Source organism: Mus musculus, chromosome 2 (genome assembly GCF_000001635.26).
Source record: "Mus musculus strain C57BL/6J chromosome 2, GRCm38.p6 C57BL/6J".
NCBI lineage: Eukaryota > Metazoa > Chordata > Mammalia > Rodentia > Muridae > Mus > Mus musculus.
In genome coordinates this window covers 14,731,940-14,754,273 of record NC_000068.7, presented here as the reverse complement: position 1 = coordinate 14,754,273, position 22,334 = coordinate 14,731,940, and the positions used below count along the sequence as shown (strand labels likewise).

Sequence of the window (22,334 nt, the reverse complement as noted above, 5' to 3'; positions counted from 1 at the left end):
GTTCAAACAGGAAGGATGTGAAGATTGGGGGTAGGGGATACTCCTAGGGTTCCCAAACCAATCCCACTGTACATGCAGTTTTGAATTCTTCCTCACAAACCCCATTGTTCTTACCTCCTTATTCCTTGATACTCATTTAAATAAATAGAGAATACAGACCAATCAGCACTGCCCTTGAGGACTCTGTGAAAGCTTCTCATCTAAACCCTGACCAGTGTGCTGCTTAATCTCAACTATCAACTTCCTAAGATCTAGACTCACCTGGGAGATTGGCATCTGGGAACACCTGTCAAGATTATTGTGACAATTAATTGAGGTGGGAAGTCCTGCCCATTCTGGGTGGCACCACTACCTAGGCTGGGATCCAAGACTGTGGAAAAAGGAGGAGAGGGGCTGAATGTAGCCATCCATCTCTCTTTGTTCCTGCTAAGTCCTGCTTGGTCATATGTATGACATGGGTCCTGCCCCCGGATCAGAGCCAGTAGGGCCTACATGAGTGTCAAAAGTTGCTTTGGGTGAAAGGCTTATTTGTATAATACTGGACATATTTTCAGATTCCTTCTTTGAGGAATGTCCTCTCTGCCAAGGTTAATGACTCCATGAAAATCAGAGACAGTGCAAGTCTAGGAAGCTAGGGAATGTCTATTTCTCAGCAAAATGGTAGAACACTGTGAGCTAAAGGACAGCCCTTAAGGCTATGGGAAAGAACACTGAAAACATGAGTTCAAAAAATAGATGATTTTTCAACTATGTAAAATATAAGGATGCAATAAGAATTGTATGAGGAGCTTCACAGATCTAAAGGAACAGAGGCAACTGCACTATGAGCCAGTTTGTCAGAAAGATAATAAAGAAGAAGATAAAGAGACTTAAGGAGTGGTGGTGATCTGAAGGCAAGATCCCACCAAGCTAAGATTTTTTTTGTTTATGTCTACAAAGGCAGGTGGGCTCCTGAGTTCAAGATCAACCTGAGACAGAGCTAATTTAGGTCCAGACATGATCAGGATGGTAATTTCAGAGTAGGGTCCCACTCAGCTATATTCCTGCCTGTGCTTGTGTTTGCTGTCTCTTTTTAATAATCAAGGGGATGGGGTCATGGGATGCTGATTCATAGGATAATCAAAAGGAAACTTGGAGTAAAGACTGAATTGTTATGTAAAATAAAAAACTGGGCTTTTGATTTGCAAGAGATGAGCTATTCCAAGAGCTATCTCAAGAGTGCAGAGCACAGAAATCAATCTGGAAAGCTGTCTTGAGCAGGACATAAGCCGTCACCTGGGATCCATGATTTGACTCCTAGTCATTTGTTTTGCTGCTCTCAGACACCCCTCTCAAGTCCCTCAGGAGCCCTTCTCCAAGTTGAGGCTGGTCTTTTGACACTCCCTACTTCCTGAGTGCGACTGTGTAGTGACCAGCTGCTTCAAGCTTGCTCTCTCCCGTTGCTTTGGATATGCCACTATGATGGCTTGCATCTTGAATTTGGAGTCACACTCTTCCTTTTCTGAGTTACTTTTGTTAGTATATTTTATCCCAGCAATCTTAAAACTAACTAATCCACACAGAAAATCAGTTTGGCTTAAAAGCAGGAGGTCATTGCATTCTATTCCTGTGTGACGAATCTCTGTCGTGTGTATTCACACAGATGACGTTTCTTCCGTTCCACAAAGTACACTTGGGTTTTCCTTTGAGAGGCCATTGTCCTCCACTGTATGAAGGGCTGGTTGGGCTGTCACTCAAGTGGCTCTTCCGCTTAGGCCAGAGAAGGTAGAGCTGGGCCACTCTGATCTCTCCTCCCTTTCTCGGAAATCTGAACTTTGAATAACTGTATACAAATTGGCCTGAAGTAAGATGACTGCCCACAGAGGAAGGACTCCAGAAACTCAGATATAGTTTCTGCCTTCAGATGCATAGAGTCTCCTGGAACCCAACTTTCAGACTAATCATTTGCCCAATTTTCCCATTGGCTAATGGACCTCAATTAATAGTGTACATCACAATACCTCAGTCAGGGCTGAGAAGATGCTAAGTCAGTAAAGCACTTGCTTCGTAAGCAGGAGGACCTGGGTGTGCACCTCAGAGACCCCATGAAGAGAAGCTGGATGGATGTGTTGTGCTTGCGTTCTCAGAGCTGGGGAGGCAGACAGGTGCAAAGCATCTGGTGCTTGCTGGACAGCCAGCCTGCTCTCCTCAGTGAGCTCTACTCTAGTGAAAGTCCAAAGTAGATAGTTCCTGAAGAATGACATCTCATGTTGTTGTCTCTCCTCCATAGGCATGTGAATATGTACATACACAACAGAAACACACACACACACACACACACACACACACACACACACACACACACACACACACACAGGGGCAGATTATTTAAAACAAATGAATAGGCTTCATTCCCCTGATAGTTTGTGGGCTGCAGTTCACTTATTTAATTACTGACAAGAATCTATAGGATTTTCAATGTGTTGAGGAATTTACTAAAAACATTCCTACAAGCTGCCAGTGGATTTTATGTTAGTTATAGCAGAAAGGGTTGTTTCTACCACTCACGAGGAAACCTTATAATATCCAGCCTTTGTAATGCTCTAGAGGGCTGCTATAAATACAGAACCATGCAACTTGTAGAAGACTGAAGAGGATACGGTATTATTTGGCTGCCTGATGATGATGATGATGGTGGTGGTGGTGGTGGTGGTGGTGGTGGTGGTGGTGGTGGTAGTGGTGGTGGTGGTGGTGGTGGTGGTGGTGGTGGTGGTGGTGGTAGTGGTGGTGGTGGTGATGGTAATGAAGAAGAGGACTTCTTTGAGGTTGTGCTTTGAACCCAGGCAAGGGTCTGATACATGGCTACCATTCTACCATTCTATCTCTACCCAGTCATAGGATTCTTTATTAAATATCCCTTTCTCAAGCCTGCCTATTGTGTGTTCCTTAATGTGGACACTTGACAGTCACTAAGAAGTCTGCATATCTAGTCAGACTGTACACCACTCACCTGTGTAAAAAAGAGATTGAGATCCATTTCTGCAAACAACAATCACTGTGTTTCTTGTCTATTGTCACCACGGGGGGAGGGGGGATAAAAATGGATAATGAATGGACCACAGGGGATGCCATGGGGATTTAGGTGAAGTTTTGTGGACTTGCTGTGACACTACTACTAAAGAGAAAAAGGAGAGAGAAAAAGAAAAAGGAAGGGAGGGAAGAAAGACAAGATAAAAAGGGACGGGAAAAAAACAAAGAAGGGAGAAAGCAAGCCATGGAATGCAGTTTGGGAGCCTTCTTGAGCTGCTCTGCCCTTCTCTCCTACTGGGGTTTGTTGTTTAGAAGTCTGAGATTACATAAATCCTTTATTCCTTTGGTCCTGGGGAGGAGAAGGGCCACATACATACCAAAGTGCCAGGAAGAACAAAGGACAGTCACCACAGAAGGATGCTGCTTCTGATGGGTCACAGAGGAGAAGTGGCTGCTCTCTCAATGGAATAGCAAGAAAGACACGGAACACAGACATCCTGGGAAGCAGTTCTATTCAGCAGAAAGGTCACCCTGTGACTGAAGGCTGCAAATCCACACAAAAGGCAGCTACCTGCCTGAGTGGGGACTTGGAAGCGAGGGGGCTGATGATGAATGTCACAGCTCCTAAATATGGAGCCACTGGCTTTATTCATGATAAAGATGTCAGGGATGCCTTTTAAACCGTTGCCTCGAGGGTTCATATAAGAAACCCAGTGGTGTATTTATCAACATATTTGTGGGTGGTGTGTGCATGGGGTTTGTCTGTGAGTGGGTGAATGTACACACCCAAGTGTGCATACGCAGAGGTCAGAACAGGACTGAGCCATTGCTCCATTGTCCTCCACCTTGGGGCCTTTAAACAGGTTCTTTCCCTAAACCAGCAGGTTGCTGTTTTAGGGATGGCTAACCAGCGAGCTCTTGGCATCCTTCTGTTTCTGTCCTTTTCCTCAAAGTGATGGGTATAGATATCTGTAGCCAAGCATAGTTTTGTGTGATTACTGGGGTTTCAGTCTCAGGTCCTCATGGATGCACAGCAAGTACCCTTACATATTGAGCAGTCTCTCCAGTCTTCATGCTTTCATTTTTAAATGGTTATGCCTAATGATAATTCAAAATCTTTTTTAGAGAGCATATTTTCCTACTTTATAAACAATTTAAAAATAAAGTTAGTTTGCTTTTATCAATCAGAAGTGAGATCTTGTCTGTACTTGAAGGGCTTTTTATAATTGGGGAGGAATCTGTTTCTTTTCATGTAATCCTTTAAATGAAATATTCCATAAGTAGGAGAAAAAGAGATCAACAGAATAAACTGATGAGACAATTTAAAACTTCAGCAACAAATGTTTTCTACTTCATACATCTTCACAAGAACTGGATACTGCAACAAAGCTCTTGTGTGTTTACACATATAAGTCTTTGATGAATTCTGCACATGGATACAATGAACACTTTATATTACATGGATATATAAAACAGAAAGTGGCAGTAGAAAAATAAGAATTTGCTAGTATCTACCTGGTGTTAGTTTTACATTTACTCTTCATGTCTACGGAGACTGTGTCCAGAACTGAGCTCTTTGCTGGGTCACAGGACACAGCAATGAAGGAGGCCCAGAGAAAGTATGGCAGTCAGAGAGGAGCAGATAAAGTGCCAATATGATGAATACAGCAGCTGCCTTTAGGAGTAAACGCAACAAGGCTACTCTGAGGTTGGTCTGAGGTTAAAAGAGTCTTGGGCCTTGGGACTGCACATAATAATCAATGTCACTGGGGCTTGAGACTGTGAAGATGCTCAGAGATATGTAGCAGAGGATGGCCTAGTCGGCCAACAGTGAGAGGAGAGGCTCTTGGTCTTGCAAAGATCACATCCCCCAGAACAGAGGAATGCCAGGGCCTGTAATTAGGGAGTGTGTGGGTTGGGGAGCAGGGCAGGGGGGAGGGTATAGGGGACTTTCAGGATAGCATTTGAAATGTAAATGAAGAAAATATCTAATAAAAAACTAGAAGCTAAAAAAAAAAAAAAAGAAAAGAAGGAAAAAGAAAAGGAAGCTCACAAAGGCTTGATCACTAAGGGTCCTGCTGTGTGTTGCTGGGACTGCACTGAAATTTTTGGAGAATGAGATCTATCTGAGGGGCTTGAGTGGAGGAAATTTACCTGTGTAGCCCTAGTACTGTTGGGAACATATTGAAGAAGAATGAAGAGAAAGATGGGAAGACTAGTCAGGACTTGGCTGTGCTCTTCTGGGAGTGAAGTAACTGGAGCTGTTTAAGAATTGAAGACAGAGCCCAGAGCTATGCTCTGCCTGGATGAAAAGGACAGGGACAATGACCATGAATCTGAATCAGAGAGAAGCACGAATTCACTGGTGCCAATTAACCTGCCAATGAGGTGAAGGTGAAAATGGAAATCAGAGAGAGGAAAACATGATGACAGCTTACCACACCAGGGCACAAAATCACTGTCTTAACATGTAAAAGAAAGCATATGACTACAAGGCACAGAAGAACACTTGTCTATAACACCCAATGAAGGACCAACCCCAAGAGCCAGCCAAGCTGTGTTCTCCAGGGTATTCTGAATATACATAAATGCCAATTTCTCAAGCAAGTTTATCACCTAATACAGTTCAAGCTAACTGTTTTCTGATACATTAGTACATATATTTTAGTTAAAAATGAGCATTAAATATATAAGATACATACAATTTTATACAATGAATATCTAAAATATACATACCACCTGTATGTGATATATATATATATACATATATATGTATATATATACATATATATAATCACATACATATATACATATATATGTATATATACATATATATATAATCACATACATATATTTGTGTGTGTGATTATGTATATACACACACACACACATAATATGTATGTATATGTATGTATACACACACACACACACACACACACATGTGTGTATGACTAGAAATTGAACTCAGAGCCTTATGCATCCCAGAAAAGCATTCTATCCTTGAGCAATATCTCCAATCCTACAAATTCACATTTGATAAGGCTTTCTGGAAAAAGGTGAGGAATAAAGTCATTTAATACAAAATAAAACTTACTTATCAAATGTTTGATCCTTTAAAAAGTAAGATCTCTTCTGTCTCTTTACCCATTTCTGTGAGCTGCCCATACATCAGCACAGACTTTGAGAACTCCTCTCATGTAGATACCAATAGCAACCGAAGTACTTTTAGGGAAAATGTTGTTATATTATAAACATGGTCCTGAATCTTGATTTTCACATGAAATAGCTTCAGCGTCTGGAATGCCTACATGTCAAATCTAGCTTCTGTAAAATCTTTAGAGCCACTGTAGTATTCTCCACTGCAGGAAATGCTCAGCCTCTCCAACTTTCATATTCATTTCAACTAAACACACATTGGTGTTTCATAAACACCTATGTCTCTACCCCACGTGTAGAGGACAGAGATTAGAGGTCTACTTCATGTAAATGTTAACAGAGACACTCAGAGAGAAGATTATGAAAATGGTAATTGTTTCATGAATGTATAGATAAATATGACTCAGGGAGTTATGCACCAGTCTACAAACTTTACAAAGCCCCCTCCCTTTTCAGCAGTAAACATACTTCCCAAACTGGTGGACTTTATTCAGCACGGGTGAAAGTATTCCTTGCACGGATGGCTAGGAGAAAGAAACAGTTCCCACTGGAGTAAAGATGAACAATTCTTTGCATAATTCTTTGGCCTGCATAACAATCACAGGAAACTATCATGTACCACCCTCTTAGTAGTCCTGATTGCATGTAAAGGACTTTGTGTCCCACAGTGATGGAGCAAGTCTCCCAGAACCTTTTCAGTGTACAAGATCTAGATCCCTGCTCCACTCTAGAGTCAGTTGTCATTAATGCATGAACCTGCTTCTCCGAGGAAAACGAAAAGTGGAAAGTGACCCAGGACTTGCTGGGGAGGAGTTAAAGCAGCTAGAAGTTCCAGTTCTCAGGAAATTCTCCAGCAAGCTTGTGCTGTCTTCTTCAAATGGCTAGCTGTTGATTAATTTCATTTCCCCATCTGAATCCCTTAATATTTATGAAATGAATGGTTATGAAATGTCCACCTATCTCCTTCTTTAGTAATAGAACATTGTTAGAGAGAAGCTAATAATTAAAGTAAAATTCAAAGCTCTGAAAACTTAAATCCTTCAGTGCTACTTGTATTGCATAGCATGTAACTGCTCAGGTTTTGTACTTCTGGGGCTGAGACGTGTTGCTCCTAGGTAGGCAAAGACTTTCGTAAGGATCATCTTATGACCAAGGAAGATGGACATGAATTAGCAAATAGAAAAGTAGGACATTGTGCTAACTTTAAAAACTGAAGCACCATAATGGCCAAGTGGGTACTACTAGTGCCTACTGCTAATCCAGACAAGATGAGTTATTCTCAGGGTCCACATGGGGGAAGGAGAGAAACATTTCCTGAAAATTGTCCACTGACATTCATATGAGTGTCCTTGTGTGTGTAATTTCCCCCACATGCAAATAAATAAGTGTAATATTAAAAATTAAAATATGAAGGGTAAAAATGAAAGATTTTAATAGAGATAGAATTACTACAACTCATGTCTCAAATCTAGAAAGTCTGCAATCTTTGATATATAAATCTGATTTAAATCTTTATTACTTTATTACTATACATATACATATATACATATATATATACATATATATGTACACATATATAATGTGTATATATGTGTGTGTGTGTATATATATATATATATATATAGTGTGTGTGTGTGTGTGTGTGTGTGTGCTATGTGTGTGTGGGACGTGTGTCTCAGTGCTTGTATGGAGGTCAGAGAACAATGTGTAGAATTGGTTCTCCCCTTCACCATGTGGGATCTGGGTACTGAACTGAAGTCATACAGCTTGGTGGTATCTTGATTTAAAAGGTGGGTCTTAAAAGTCATATACCATCCTTAAGAACACCTTAGGATCTCCCTATATTCATCCCATCTGGAGAAAAACATGAGTCTTGAGTCTTGAGTGAAAAATTCCAATCTGGACGTGACCTACAATCCCTGCTAACCAGCCCTTCTCAAGTTCAATTGGCATTGATTTTTATGCTCCAGAGCATTATAAAAATTTCATGTTAATTAAATTTGATGATAATCCAATTATTTAAACATAGGAACACCTTCCAAGCAAGATGAAGAAAACCACGCCCATAGTGAATGACTCACTCTGAATCAGCCGACCACCAGATCCTGAGCCCTTCAGCAATGCAGCTCACCATGTTGGCTTCTTTCCTGAGACATGGTAATTCTTTATCTTGCCTAACTTTGAAGTTATCTTACAAATTCTTATGAGCATACTAAGAACTTTCCAAACACAATTGGCTTTTTTGTATTTTCCTTTCTCCCCCATTGCTTTCCCTTCTGTCCATTTCTTGGTCCCTGATTAACCTTTATTTCTTGTCTCAGGCATCCCCACTAACCTCAAACCCCTCTTTTTCTCCTCTCTTGGTCTCCTAATCAGTTCTGTAGTCTAAATTCACTCTCACACAGCCTTATTCTTATACATACAAACATGAAAAGTTATGAGTGGCCTATGGGAGAGCATGCAAATTTTGTCCTGAGTCTGGGTCATCTCACGTAGTATCATGCCTTCCAGAGCCATCCATTTCCTGCGAACTTCATTTTCCTTTACAGCTGAGTACAGCTACATGTGTGAGGATAGTCCATGTTTTCGTTATCCATTCTCGAACATGACATGAACAGTAGGCAAAAACTGTTAACTCTAAAAGACTGTGCTTGGGGCAAGCACATTAAATTGTAGATGAAGATCTGAGTGACTAAGTCCTACTAAGTTCACCAAAGTGACACATGATCTCAGCTAAATGCTCCAAAAATTAAAAAAAGAAATTAATAGAGCCCAACAAAAATATCACCTATCCAGAGATTCATAATGTATGGATGAGTTTGCCGCCTCCTTTAGCAAGGCTTTTTGAGACTATTAGTAATAACCAATATTCATAGACTGCAACCAAGTCAAGAACAATCACCCAGCACTGTCTTCACTGCATTCTCAGCTACTCTCTTATAGTTATGGCTCCTGGGTCCTATCCTGGGGTTGCAAGATTTTTAAAATCAACTAAATAGTGTTTGGTGCAGAGGTGCTGACAAATTGTTTTATTACATTTCAAATATTCAATGTTCTACAGTGGTTCTTATTATATAGGACAACTATCAGGCTCAAAAGAAAAGAGAACTCTCTGGTATGACATTGTAAATAAATGATCTCATCAAAATCCCAGATTGTGCCAAGTCTAACTCCACAGTCTAAGGAATTTTCTTTATAGCCACTAGTGTTATATGCTAATCACCGGTTGGTGCTTTCTTTATTAGTTCTTTTACCCACAAAATTGCCTCAAAAGACAGATAATCTAAAAGAAAAGAAGCCAGAGACTTCAACAAGTACTGCACAAAGGACAGCCAAATGCTCAAAGCCTTGACTTTATTTGTCACTTAGGAAATGCAAAGGAAAACCTTCAGAGGATACTTTCACTTATAAACTGGCCAATTCTTGTAGAGTCCTGCCAAGTAGGAGGAGCATGCATTGGCTGAATGTTTTGGAAAGCTGTTTACCAGTACCTACTGAAGATGAAGATAGGTATCCTGTAACCTCTGATTTGAATCTTTGGGGGATGGGGAACTGGGAATAGCCACCAGAAAGTTCAAGATACCAGGAAACCAAGAGGCCCCCAGGACCCAACAGGGATGAGATTAGATGAAATGTCCAACAGAGGGGAGGGAGAACCTGAAGAGACCATATCCAGAGGTCCCTGGTTGGAGGATGGGCCACCTGCTCATCTCCAAATTCTTAACCCAGAAAGGCTCCTGGCTAAAGGAAATATGGGGACAAAGTGTGGAGCAGAGACTGAAGGAAAGACCATCCAGAGACTGCCCCACCTGGGGATCCATCACATATACAAACCCAAACCCAGATAGTATTGCAGATGCCAAGAAGTGTTTGCTGACAGGGCCTGTTATAGCTGTCTCCTGAGAAGGCTCTGCCAGAGCCTGGCAAATACAGAGATGGATGCTTGCAATCAACCATTGGTCTTAGCATGGGGTCCCCAATGAAGGAGTTAGAGAAAGGACTTAAGTAGCTGAAGGGGTTTGCAACCCCATATGAAGAACAACAATATTAACCAACCAGAACACCCCCCCAGAGCTCCCAGGGACTAGAACACCAACCAATGAGTACACATGGAGGGAACCATGGCTCCAGCCTCATATGTAGTAGAGGATGGCATTGTCTGGCATCAATAGGAGAAGCCTTTGGTCCTGTGAAAGCCTGATTCCCCAGTGTAGGGGAATGCCAAGGCTGTGAGGGAGGAGTGGGTAGGTGGGAGAGGGAGCATTCTCATAGAAGCAGGAGGAGGGAGATAAGAGAGGGGGGTTCAGGAGGGGAAACCTGGAAAAGGGACAATATTTGAAATGTAAATACATAAAGTATCCAATAAAAAATACAAAAAAAGAGAGAAATCCAAAAGAACTAACATTAACCTATCACAATCGTTTAAAACCGTTGTTTACCGTAATTCAAATTGGAAGCTACCCACATGCTTAGCAACAGCAAATTCACTAGTGAAATCATGGTTTAGCCCACAATGGATTACTATAGAGTCACAATAATAAGAATAGAACTATAACCACAGAGATCTGTCTTATAAACGAAGGACAAGTGACACAGGTAGATGAGAGGAAGAACTATTCTATATGAGTTCATTTGTAGAGGATTCTGATATAGGAAAAATGGACTATAGTGCCAAAGTCAAGTAAACGGGTCCACTAGTGGAGTGGGCAATAGTGAAAAAAAGGCATATTAGAGGTATTGACAATGAGTGGTTTCTTTAAAACAAACAAACAAACTTTCATATGTGTGCTTATATGCACCTGTGAGTGCAGGTGCCTGAAGAGACCAGAAGACCATCAGATTCCAGGAGCTGGAGATGCAGGTGGTTTTGACCTGCCTGACCTGGGTGCTGAGAACCAAACTCGGGTCTTCTGGAAGAGCAGTACACATTCTTGACTGCTGAGCCATCTCTCTAACCCTGGTGCATGGTCTCTTGACTTGAGTGCTGGCCACATTTCTTAACGTAAGCAACTTGAAATTTTAGCATCAGCTCTCCTATGTGTTTGATTTGCCCATTACCCGTCTCTTTATTTTGAATCTAGATTTTGAAGCATTTCAGAATTTCAGATTAACTATGTTTATTCAGGAAAAAATGTATAGAAATGTTCGAAAACCTAAAAAACTTAAGAATATAAAAAAAAAAAAGTCTACTCCTAAGCATTTCCAACAAGGTACATTCAATCTGTATAACCTTTGCCTAGTATCCACAGCACCTGTGGGTATCAATATTGATGGAAGTTTGTCCCGTATATAAAATGGGATGAAACTTGAATATAACCTGTGCCCATTTTCTTACACACTTAAATCACATCTAGATGATCAACATGTAGCAATACAATACAATGTTGGTAGTTATTATGCTGGACTGTAAAAGAGTAACGAGAGAACTGTGTATGTTCAACACACACATAACCTCTTTCAAAGACTTTTGATCCTGCTGTGAAATTCACAAATATGGAACTTATGATCCTGGAAAGCCATCCGAACCCCAACTAAACACTTAGAATGGCAATTGAGCCCTTCTTCCAAAGGATGTAAATGTCAATGTTTTCCAAGTTCACATTAGAGCTCTCTATGTTTGAATTAATAAGTTATTCCATTGACAGCTTTTCATATCATTTAATAAATCAGCAAGGCAATTTAGATAAATATGGGAATTGCCTGTAAGGTATAAGTCAGATCAAAAAAATTACTTTTACGTAGAAACAAAATAATGAGGACTAAGCTCCCAAAATAAATGATAATGTCAAATTAGAGACTTATGTACTGAGTCTTCTAGAGAAAAACAGGGCTTCTATCCCATAGACGGCACTCATTGTGCACAGCACAGGTTCTGGGTATATCAAGCCAATGTTGAACAGGAGAGGAAAGAGAGCTAAATAAAATTAGCGGCTATGAAAGGTAAAATGCTAGAAATGAAGGATGGTGGCACGTGTATAAAACTTTCTTTGCTGCCCACATAATGTTACTGTTCTTTCTAAAAGACAAGGTTAGAGTGGGAGGAACCTTTAACAAAGCTGTCATCCTAAAAAGAAAATGGTTAAAAAAGAGGAAAAAAAAAAAAAAAACTCCCAGAAGATTGAAGAAAGACACACCCATACACTCACACACACACACACCCAACTTAACAATGGATATCCTATCTGAGGACACATCCCCAATCAATCCTGTAGCTGTACAAATGCCATAGGGTATACCAGTACAAACTAAGATGTGTAAACCACCATGCATCCTAATGTGCCTAGACCTCTATGATACATGCAATCTGTCACTGGGTGAAATGCAGTCATGCAATGGGTAACTGCACACATATGACATTTTATTTACATGCTTTTAATTTACAGTGTTTTACACACAAATATATATAATTATATATAATAGATATCTAACTCATATGCATATATATATATATATATATATATATATATATATATGCTTGAATTTAATACTGGCATGATAGCCACAAAATATTCTAAAAAAAAAAATCATACACTAGACCAAGGTATATGGGTTTCCAATGTCTTTAAAACATACATATGCTATATATTGTTATGGGTCCTTACTCAAAGTACAGGGTAAAAAGTTTGATAATTATAAAGAAACAAGTGTCGTACTTTTTATTCATGACTCCAAACAAACAAACAAACAAATGAAACCAAAATAACAAAAACAGATTGTAGTGTCTGTTCTTTTTATGTATTTTCATGCGTATTTACAAGGGGCAGAAACAAGCCAAATATAAATCATAGTCTTGAGAGTATATTTCAGAAACCCCTGACAAACTAGGCAAATGGAATAGATTTCTTCTAATTCCCAATAGAGAAGACAAACAGAAAGACAGAAAGCCACACAAGTCAGAGTCCTCATTAATCATGAAAACAGGCATTTTTAACGACATTATTTTAAGATTTTCATTTTTAGGCAGTTTTACACACTAAAAAAGTTTGTGGCACCTGTTTCCAAATCTTATTTAAAAATCAATGAATTTTCCTATGGGAAAAACCATCCATCTCTGCAGATGTCATCCTTAAAAAAATCTTGTCTGGCTACCTCACAACTACATTTACTCCTGACCTGTCTGTCAGCTGTTGCATTCAAAACACAAACAACACAGAGTACATAACAATTTTAAAGCCGGTTCAATTAAGGGAGCTTTTAGATCTCTTATCTATTTATTTAATAATGGGAGATCTTTCCAAATCTTATAGGAATGCAATGATCCTGTTGTCCCTCCTAGCCCCGATCTTCAACTTTATGCTTGAGAATGTAGCAGATTTTGACCTTGTTTGTCCTGAGGTCTCAGATGAATCTCATCTACTGGCCAAATTCCCAAGGTCACAGATTTCCTTAGTGACACCCTTAAGAATTGATTAGTGTTCATTGTCAATTTTCCATTTGTTTTGCATCCAGGAATCTCAAGGCAGTGTGAAGCCATTCAGCACTGCGGTCTGGCCAGCCTGCATAAATCGCCTGCTCTCTTTCACAGCCTTCCCTGAAAATAAAGCGACTGCACACAGACGGCGGCGGCGTATGAAAATAAAGCCAGGGCTTCCTCCAAGCCTTTCTGCTTGCATAGCAGTGCAGTGTATTTCAATTAACATCCAACCTTCTCCAACAGTGCTACTTCAGTATTTGTAAGAGCCTGCCTTTTAGAATTTAATACTCAGACAGCCATTTTGCAAAAAAAAAAAAAAAACACAGCAGGTCCATAAAATAAGGGCTGTTTCAGAGAAACAGGGGATGATAAAGCCGTTGAAAAGGCTGGCGGTATTGCAACAGCTGTGTCATCCATCAAATGATTATCATCTACTATTATTTTTTCTGAAGCTCTTCAAAACAGGATTTCACATTAGCTACTGTGGCTGTCTGTAATTTGACAAACTCCATAGCAATTCATTTCTAGAAAATAATTTCCTTTCTCATGCCAGGATTCAAATATGAAAACTCCAAGCAAAAGAGTGTATCAACTGGTTTGAACTGATACTGATATCTGAGACAATAGATTACCCCCCCTTCCCCCCCCCCCCCCCGCACACACACATACACACATCAAACCAGTTCCTCTACAAGTTATTTCCAACCTTATTAAAGTAACCAAGAACAAAAGATAAACACACAGAAACATCTCCAGAAAGACCTCAGAGTATTGTAGCCCTCAGGTGCCTTGACAACTCATGGCACAAATGATTGATTTTCTGTTTGGTTCAGCACGGGGATTAAAGCACCCAAAAGCAGCAGCACGAACCAGACGGACACAAGTTACATTTTCAGCTCCCAGCTACAACTGTACAGCAATAGAAACTTACATAGGACACCCGTACTCGCCGGCGATGTACCAGCCCGCAGCACTGCATGAAGAGGTGGCAGAACGCAGTCAGAGCGTGGCTTCACCAAGCGGCACCGTGCCTCGGCTTCTCGTCACGGCCACTGTCCATTTCTTCCCACCTTCCACTCCCAGGTAAGAGTCATGGGCAAATCAACACTTAGCTGCTGTTTCTAGGTAGGTTTTACACATTGCTGTTTTTGCAGGCATGCCAAAACTTTGTTCTCTCTGACTGCCTTTTAAATTTTTTCTTACAGGTAATTTGAGATCTTCTTTCAGGGGGCTGCCTACTAGCAGAAATCTAGAAAAGGTAGCATTTCTCTTCCTGAAGAAGCTATTGCTAACACGGAGTTTTGCCTGTTCAAATCATCAGGGTTTCTGAGCGAGGCTTTTACAGTAGCCATGCTCAACCCCAGAGATTTTTCAAACCTCAGAGCCTTGCATTTCATCAGGCTGCAGTCTGCCGCTTCAGAAGGAGGCGGCCTACTCTGGCTGCTGTTTATGTGACTGTTTCTGAGAACAACGCTCCTGCCGCTGTTTGGCTGTTACATCGCCCTCCTCACTACGCACAGCCTGGCGAGAGCATCCTTGATTCACTGGTACCTCGGTAACATTGTGGGCATATCTGATTTGCTCTTTCTCCCTCCTCCCCTTCCACTGACAAATGAGTGAGTCTAGACTTTAATTCACTGTGGGTTCTTAGGACTCCAGAGCCACCCTCTACACTGTGAGATGCATTGTCCTGCAGTATGTATTTCACAGGAATTTTAAGGAAGATTGTTGGAGTAGCCTTAGGACCTGACTCACTCAGCCACTGCGGCTCCACAGTTTTTCTTTCTGCTTGCCAAAGACTCATTTTCTACATTGAAGCATGTTAAATAAGCACAGATCTGGCAGGCAAATGTGATCAGAGTCAGACCTAATTAATTGGTTAAATAATATATCATCTATGATTTTAACACACTAAGCCGAATGCTCCGTAAGTCTGAGTGCTTATAGGTCAATACTCCATGTAAACTATTCTTTATCCCTTTCCCCCAAGGACACAGCTTTCTGGCAGAGAGCAGATCTTTACTCTCTTCATCTGAGGCCTTGTACATGCCACACCATGAAAGATGAATCATTTAGGCATTGGGGATTTAGCTATTAATTTGGATGATATCAACCATTCTAATAAGCAATGATTCATATATAACCTTTTAGTACACCACACATATTGACCCAAGTTTGCTCCCACACCCAAGTCACTCCATATTACTTTAAAAGGTACATTAATTAACTTCCCAACATAGTCTAAGATCAACAACCATTGTCATGCTCCTTAGGCCTGTGGAAAATTAGACTAACTCCCAATCTTTTGTTCATGTTTTCTTTAGAGCCTGGTTAACTGGCCCCTGTGTTGCTGTTATTCATCTTAGGCATGACTGAGAACTGGAAGGTGTCTCTGCTTTAATTCAGACTTCTTATATGACTGGCAGAGGAACTGAGACCCTTAGTGCTTGGTAATATAGCAGTAGTATAATTAATAGCCTGGATTTAACACAGTCCTCAAATTCTACGGCGTTATTGCATACTACAGGTTTTAAAGTATCAAAGGGAAAAATATGACTATATAAAAAGGTGGTTCTCAACCCTGCCACCCTTTAAAACAGCTCTTCTCATGTTGTGGTAACTCTGAACCCTAAAATTATTTAGTTGTTACTTCATAATTGTAATTTTGCTACTGTTATGAATCATAGTATAAATATCTGTTATGCTGGATATCTGATATGCAACCTCTGTGAAAGGGTAGTTTGACATCACCCCCCCCCCAAAGGGGTCACAGGTTGAGAACCACTGATGTAGAGCTTTGATTAAGTCAGACACATTTCTAAATTAAACCGGGAATTAACTTTTGAATTGTGTCTTCTAAAGAAGGTTGACATTTTTTGGACTATACAGGATACACTCCTAGTACACAGGATTTCAATTTGATTATTTTGCAGAAACTTTAATAAGAAATATAGTAATCTAATAAACACAAAGTCTAGGTTTTTAAATAAAATTTTTGTATAATTTGATCATTTTCTTTCCCTTCCCCCAACTATAAGAGAGAGAGAGAGACAGAGAGAGAGAGAGAGAGAGAGAGAGAGAGAGAGAGAGAGAGAGAGTGTTGGTTAGGGAGGTGGGAAGGATCAAGGGCTTTTAAAAAGTCCCCCTGTCTCACATTTCATAAAAACAAAGAATAAAAATGTCAAAAAAATTTAAAAAGTCAAAGTTAGAGTAAGATGAGAACATTGGTAGAAAGTCATCTCTCCTTGAGTTCAGAATTCACTTCACTTTTTATTAAGTATAGTATTTTTAAACACAATATGTGAGAGATTCCCCAGTTCATTAGAGATTACACCCACACTGCCATTCAAGAACCCAAGAAAGAATGCCGAGCGCTCTAAGTGGGTTCTGCAAACATTTGCTGGGTACCTTCTATCTTCTTGGTTCTGGGTTAACTTGCTGTGAATAGGAAATAATAAGTACATTTCATCTGTTACTCCCCTTTTTTTTTTTCTCCTTTCTATAGGGAGTCCATGCCACCATCTTTCTATAAGGGTTGACATAAGGCAGGTGCCACCATACTGAAAACAGGCTCTAGATCTTACATCATAGCAGAGGGAAGAGAACAAAGTGACAAGGAGAAATGGGACCGCCCAGCAAACAGTCCCTATCTATCCCTCCCAGGTACACTCAAGGCTCTGTAAAGGCAGGGATATGCGGGCTCCTTTTACAAGACAGGCAGTGCTGCAGCCAATGGGCAATAAGTAGAGGAAGAATTCTGGGTAACTAGGCAGTAAATGCAGCACAAAAATGTACATGCAGACTAGATACACGCTACATCTGCTTATGTAAAATATACAAGGAAAAATGTGAGTGGTCTACATACTTATAAGACAACACAGATACACCTAATGCTTCGAGATTTGTATTTCTATTTCCTGTCTTGGATTGTTCTGTGTGTGTGCACGTTTATGTACCTTTCCAGCTCCTGGGCTTTTTTGAAAAAGGGTTTCACACCACACAGGATATCTTCAGATTTATCATGCACTACACAGACAAGGATGCCATTGCACCCCTAATCCTTCAGTCTCTACCTCCCAAGTGCTAGAGTTACAGGTATACATCACCACACCTGGTCCAAAGTCTTCAAACTAAACTTCATCTTCCCAGAAATTCAGACTACCCTTTTGTGTACAGTCTGAGCATTGAGCACAGAAAATGACAAGAAGACATAAATTCACACTTGAGTCTTTGTTATTTATTTATGTATCATTTCATCCATAGTAACCAGAATAAACATAGAGAACCTGTACTAAGGCAAATAGTCCAGCTTGCCTAGCAACTGGGGGTTGGGGGTTGGGGGCTGGGGCGGTACATGTGACTAGCTTCTGGCCAATGAGAAAGAAGCAAAAATGTCAAGTATCAATACCACGGATGTCCTTAGAGGGACTGGACCTTGCCTTCACCTTGTACTCTTCTCTCCCATGCTGCTCTAAGGTAGATGTAGTGCTATAGCAACACAGGAAAGCCTTCCCCACATTCCAGGGACACAGCAGTAGGTTTCCAGTCTCTCACTGGGAGCTGCTGTATCTGTTGGAAGTGGCTTGTCATGGTATGGCATTATAAAGAGAAACATGCTCCCACATTATCTAAGCTACTCCTATTTTTACCCCAGTTAAAAAAATGAAACCCGTATTTTACAAATACCTCTGGGTGTTAGTGTTAGAGTGAATAATTAATTCATAGTATCCAAGGAGTGTATAGAAAGGTAGGAACTTATGGGGCAGAAAGGTGAAACAGGGAGAGGTACCCAGTTCCACAACAGAGTTCAGTCAGATTTTATCCAGCAGAGCAGGAGAATGACTCGATCTGGTAAATGTGAAAATAACTGCCTATTTTTATTAGCAAGTAGGAAAAATAATCATCGTTAGATGATTTGATCTAAAAATACTGAACTCTTCTCCCAAAACAGAAACAGATTCTCCAGTAAGAAATCTGAAACTGCTGAGCTTACATACTGGCAATTAGTGTGCAGCTACTAAGTAATCAAATCAAATGAAGTTAATCAAATAAATTGTGATTTATGGAACTCACCACAAAGCTAATGAATGGTTCAGTGAGGTATTTTGTAATAATATATGGTATCTTTACATTAAAGTATTGTAACATGATAACAAAGAAAGAGTGATTGAAGTCATTATGAAGATCTATGACGTCAATGGAAGTTTGTTCTTCATGTTGTGTGTTAGGCCTAGTGTCAAGAGAGAAAGCACACAGCAATTGAGATGGTGTATTTGCTCAGATGAATGACACTAGAGAAATTAAGCCAGCTGTAAAAGGTGATCTCCCAGCAGGTAAGAGAGAGGGAGCAAAAGGGGAGATTGCACACCATGGTGTTAGCTATTCAGAGGAGCAAGAAGTCCTGTCATGGAAGACTGGGAGATGGCATGAACACCTGAGTTTGGATTCTTACCTCTCACATCATGTGTTGCCATGGTGATGCCCACTCTCACCATAGTGTATGATCAGCAGAAGCAAAGGGGGAGGAGGGGATCCTAGAGGCTTGTTGTCTAGCCAAACTCATGAGCACTCAGTTAAGTGAGACCCCCTGTTTCGCCCAAATATAATGGAAAAGATGGAGAAATATATCTATTGTTGACCTTTGGTCTCAGCATACACATGCATGTGTTAGCTTTTATGAGCATACACTGGTAAGAACATCCATACACACATCTGTTTAAGCATGCATATGCCACACATATGCACACACAGAGACTCCAGCAGGCTATTGCACAACATGGTGATTACAGATAACTATTATAGCATATTTTTAAAATGTAGCACTTTGGATATTTTTACCCAAAACAAATGAAAAATATTCAAGGAGATAGATAAATTTAACCTAATTCAATTATTATATAAGATACACATGTTTCAAAAGATCTGCCAGTATAACATGTATACATGTCCATGCACTTGTTACATTTACTTATTTTGTGCATATGCCACAGACCATGTGCAGTAGTCAGAGGACATCTTATAGGACTCACATCTGACCTTCCAACATGTGGATCCTGGGCATGGAACTTAGGTCATCCAGCATGATAGTAATCAACTTGACCTCTTAAGGTATCTTGCCAGCACCAGCTTCTATGATTTTATACATCATTTTACATGTCATACATAATTTTGGTTTTTGTTTTGTTTTGTTTTGTTTTGTTTTGTTTTGTTTTGTTTTGTTTTTTCGAGACATGGTTTCTCTGTATAGCCCTGGCTGTCCTGGAGCTCACTTTGTAGACCGGGCTGGCCTTGAACTCAGAAATCCGCCTGCCTCTGGGATTAAAGGCATGCGCCACCACACCCGGCTTGTCATACATAATTTTATAATCAACTAATAACAAGTTTAATTTAAAAATGTCCCAACATCACCACAACCTTGAGATACTTTCTAGAGTAGAACAGAGATCCCTTATCAGGAGTGACTTTTGGTGTTACAGCTCTCTCAGTGGCTGAGGTTTCACAAAGCCAGTCTCCAGCCTCAATGAGCCTTGGTACTCATTTCATACCCACTTATCATAGTCCAGTGTTACAGCTATACACATTCAGCTCACAGGATTCCTAAGTACACCAAAAAAAACCAAAAACAAACAAACAAAAAACAAACAAAAGAAAACCTCACTCCCCTGCTTTCCATAAATGAAAAACAATAACACCATCACCAATAACCACCACCCAAAAGAAACAGCAACATTAAAACCAACAACAAGAACAACAATTACCGGCATCTGTCTGTTAAGTAGATATCACCTGCATATCACCTGAGTGCTGTTGGGCATGCACACGAATCTGTAGGTACTGGTCACAAGAGAGGAAATATAATACCCAAGATTTTTAAATATAGGGAGGTCAAGATACAGGGAACCACTTGTATCTATATCCACACACACACAAGCACACACACATTTTTTATAAAGTAGAATATTAGTTGAAAAAATTAGAGCAGGTAGACAGTTAAAATTACTAAAGGAAGAAAAGGCATTTTGGGGTGCGGGAAGCAGGTGCAGCCGCATGGGCCAAGATGGCACTCTGGCCCATTGCCAGGCCCCGTGAACCCCACATGTTTACTGCCTTGCCTGAGTATGCGCAGTGAAAAAGCATGCGTATTCCTTGTGATCCGGATCTGTCAGCCTATTGGTCACAGACCTGAGATCGTGCTTGGAGCATATGTGATTTCTTTTTTTTTTTTTTCTTTCCATTTTTTATTAGGTATTTAGCTCATTTACATTTCCAATGCTATACCAAAAGTCCCCCATACCCACCCACCCCCACTCCCCTACCCGCCCACTCCCCCTTTTTGGCCCTGGCGTTCCCCTGTACTGGGGCATATAAAGTTTGTGTGTCCAATGGGCCTCTCTGTCCAGTGATGGCCGACTAGGCCATCTTTTGATATATATGCAGCTAGAGTCAAGAGCTCTGGGGTACTGGTTAGTTCATAATGTTGATCCACCTATAGGGTTGCAGATCCCTTTAGCTCCTTGGGTACTTTCTCTAGCTCCTCCATTGGGAGCCCTGTGATCCATCCATTAGCTGACTGTGGGCATCCACTTCTGTGTTTGCTAGGCCCCGGCATAGTCTCACAAGAGACAGCTACATCTGGGTCCTTTCGATAAAATCTTGCTAGTGTATGCAATGGTGTCAGCGTTTGGATGCTGATTATGGGGTGGATCCCTGGATAAGGCAGTCTCTACATAGTCCATCCTTTCATCTCAGCTCCAAACTTTGTCTCTGTAACTCCTTCCAAGGGTGTTTTGTTCCCACTTCTAAGGAGGGGCATAGTGTCCACACTTCAGTCTTCATTTTTCTTGAGTTTCATGTGTTTAGCAAATTGTATCTTATATCTTGGGTATCCTAGGTTTTGGGCTAATATCCACTTATCAGTGAGTACATATGGTGTGAGTTCCTTTGTGAATGTGTTACCTCACTCAGGATGATGCCCTCCAGGTCCATCCATTTGGCTAGGAATTTCATAAATTCATTCTTTTTAATAGCTGAGTAGTACTCCATTGTGTAGATGTACCACATTTTCTGTATCCATTCCTCTGTTGAGGGGCATCTGGGTTCCTTCCAGCTTCTGGCTATTATAAATAAGGCTGCTATGAACATAGTGGAGCATGTGTCCTTCTTACCAGTTGGGGCATCTTCTGGATATATGCCCAGGAGAGGTATTGCTGGATCCTCCGGTAGTACTATGTCCAATTTTCTGAGGAACCGCCAGACGGATTTCCAGAGTGGTTGTACAAGCCTGCAATCCCACCAACAATGGAGGAGTGTTCCTCTTTCTCCACATCCTCGCCAGCATCTGCTGTCACATGAATTTTTGATCTTAGACATTCTGACTGGTGTGAGGTGGAATCTCAGGGTTGTTTTGATTTGCATTTCCCTGATGATTAAGGATGTTGAACATTTTTTCAGGTGCTTCTCTGCCATTCGGTATTCCTCAGGTGAGAATTCTTTGTTCAGTTCTGAGCCCCATTTTTTAATGGGGTGATTTGATTTTCTGAAGTCCACCTTCTTGAGTTCTTTATATATGTTGGATATTAGTCCCCTATCTGATTTAGGATAGGTAAAGATCCTTTCCCAATCTATTGGTGGTCTCTTTGTCTTATTGATGGTGTCTTTTGCCTTGCAGAAACTTTGGAGTTTCATTAGGTCCCATTTGTCAATTCTCGATCTTACAGCACAAGCCATTGCTGTTCTGTTCAGGAATTTTTCCCCT

The 22,334-nt window shown here is 40.6% G+C and overlaps 1 protein-coding gene and 1 long non-coding RNA gene across 13 annotated transcripts in view; one reads left to right on the top strand and one right to left on the bottom strand.

The window, feature by feature from the left end:
- Gm13269 overlaps positions 1 to 15,542 on the top strand; it is a 28,291-nt gene extending 12,749 nt beyond the window's left edge. For 2 of the 4 annotated variants that reach the window (XR_374014.3, XR_001783234.2), the window contains exons 2-4: positions 8,195 to 8,322; positions 13,615 to 14,662; positions 14,785 to 15,542. This is a non-coding gene — a long non-coding RNA (predicted gene 13269). The remainder of the gene's footprint in view (positions 1 to 8,194; positions 8,323 to 13,614; positions 14,663 to 14,784) is intronic. The other 2 variants (XR_001783237.2, XR_001783236.2) reach the window with 1 other exon arrangement.
- Cacnb2 (calcium channel, voltage-dependent, beta 2 subunit) overlaps positions 1 to 22,334 on the bottom strand; it is a 384,951-nt gene that overhangs the window by 234,538 nt on the left and 128,079 nt on the right. Inside the window, exon 1 of one of the 9 annotated variants that reach the window (XM_006497320.2) lies at positions 14,511 to 15,018. The exons of 7 other annotated variants lie outside the window; for them this stretch is intronic. In XM_006497320.2, coding sequence (XP_006497383.1) covers positions 14,511 to 14,558 — 48 coding nt within the window. In that variant the 5' untranslated portion in view covers positions 14,559 to 15,018. Of the gene's footprint in view, positions 1 to 14,510; positions 15,019 to 22,334 lie in introns of those variants that run through there. One more of the 9 variants, XM_011238946.3, reaches the window with a different exon arrangement.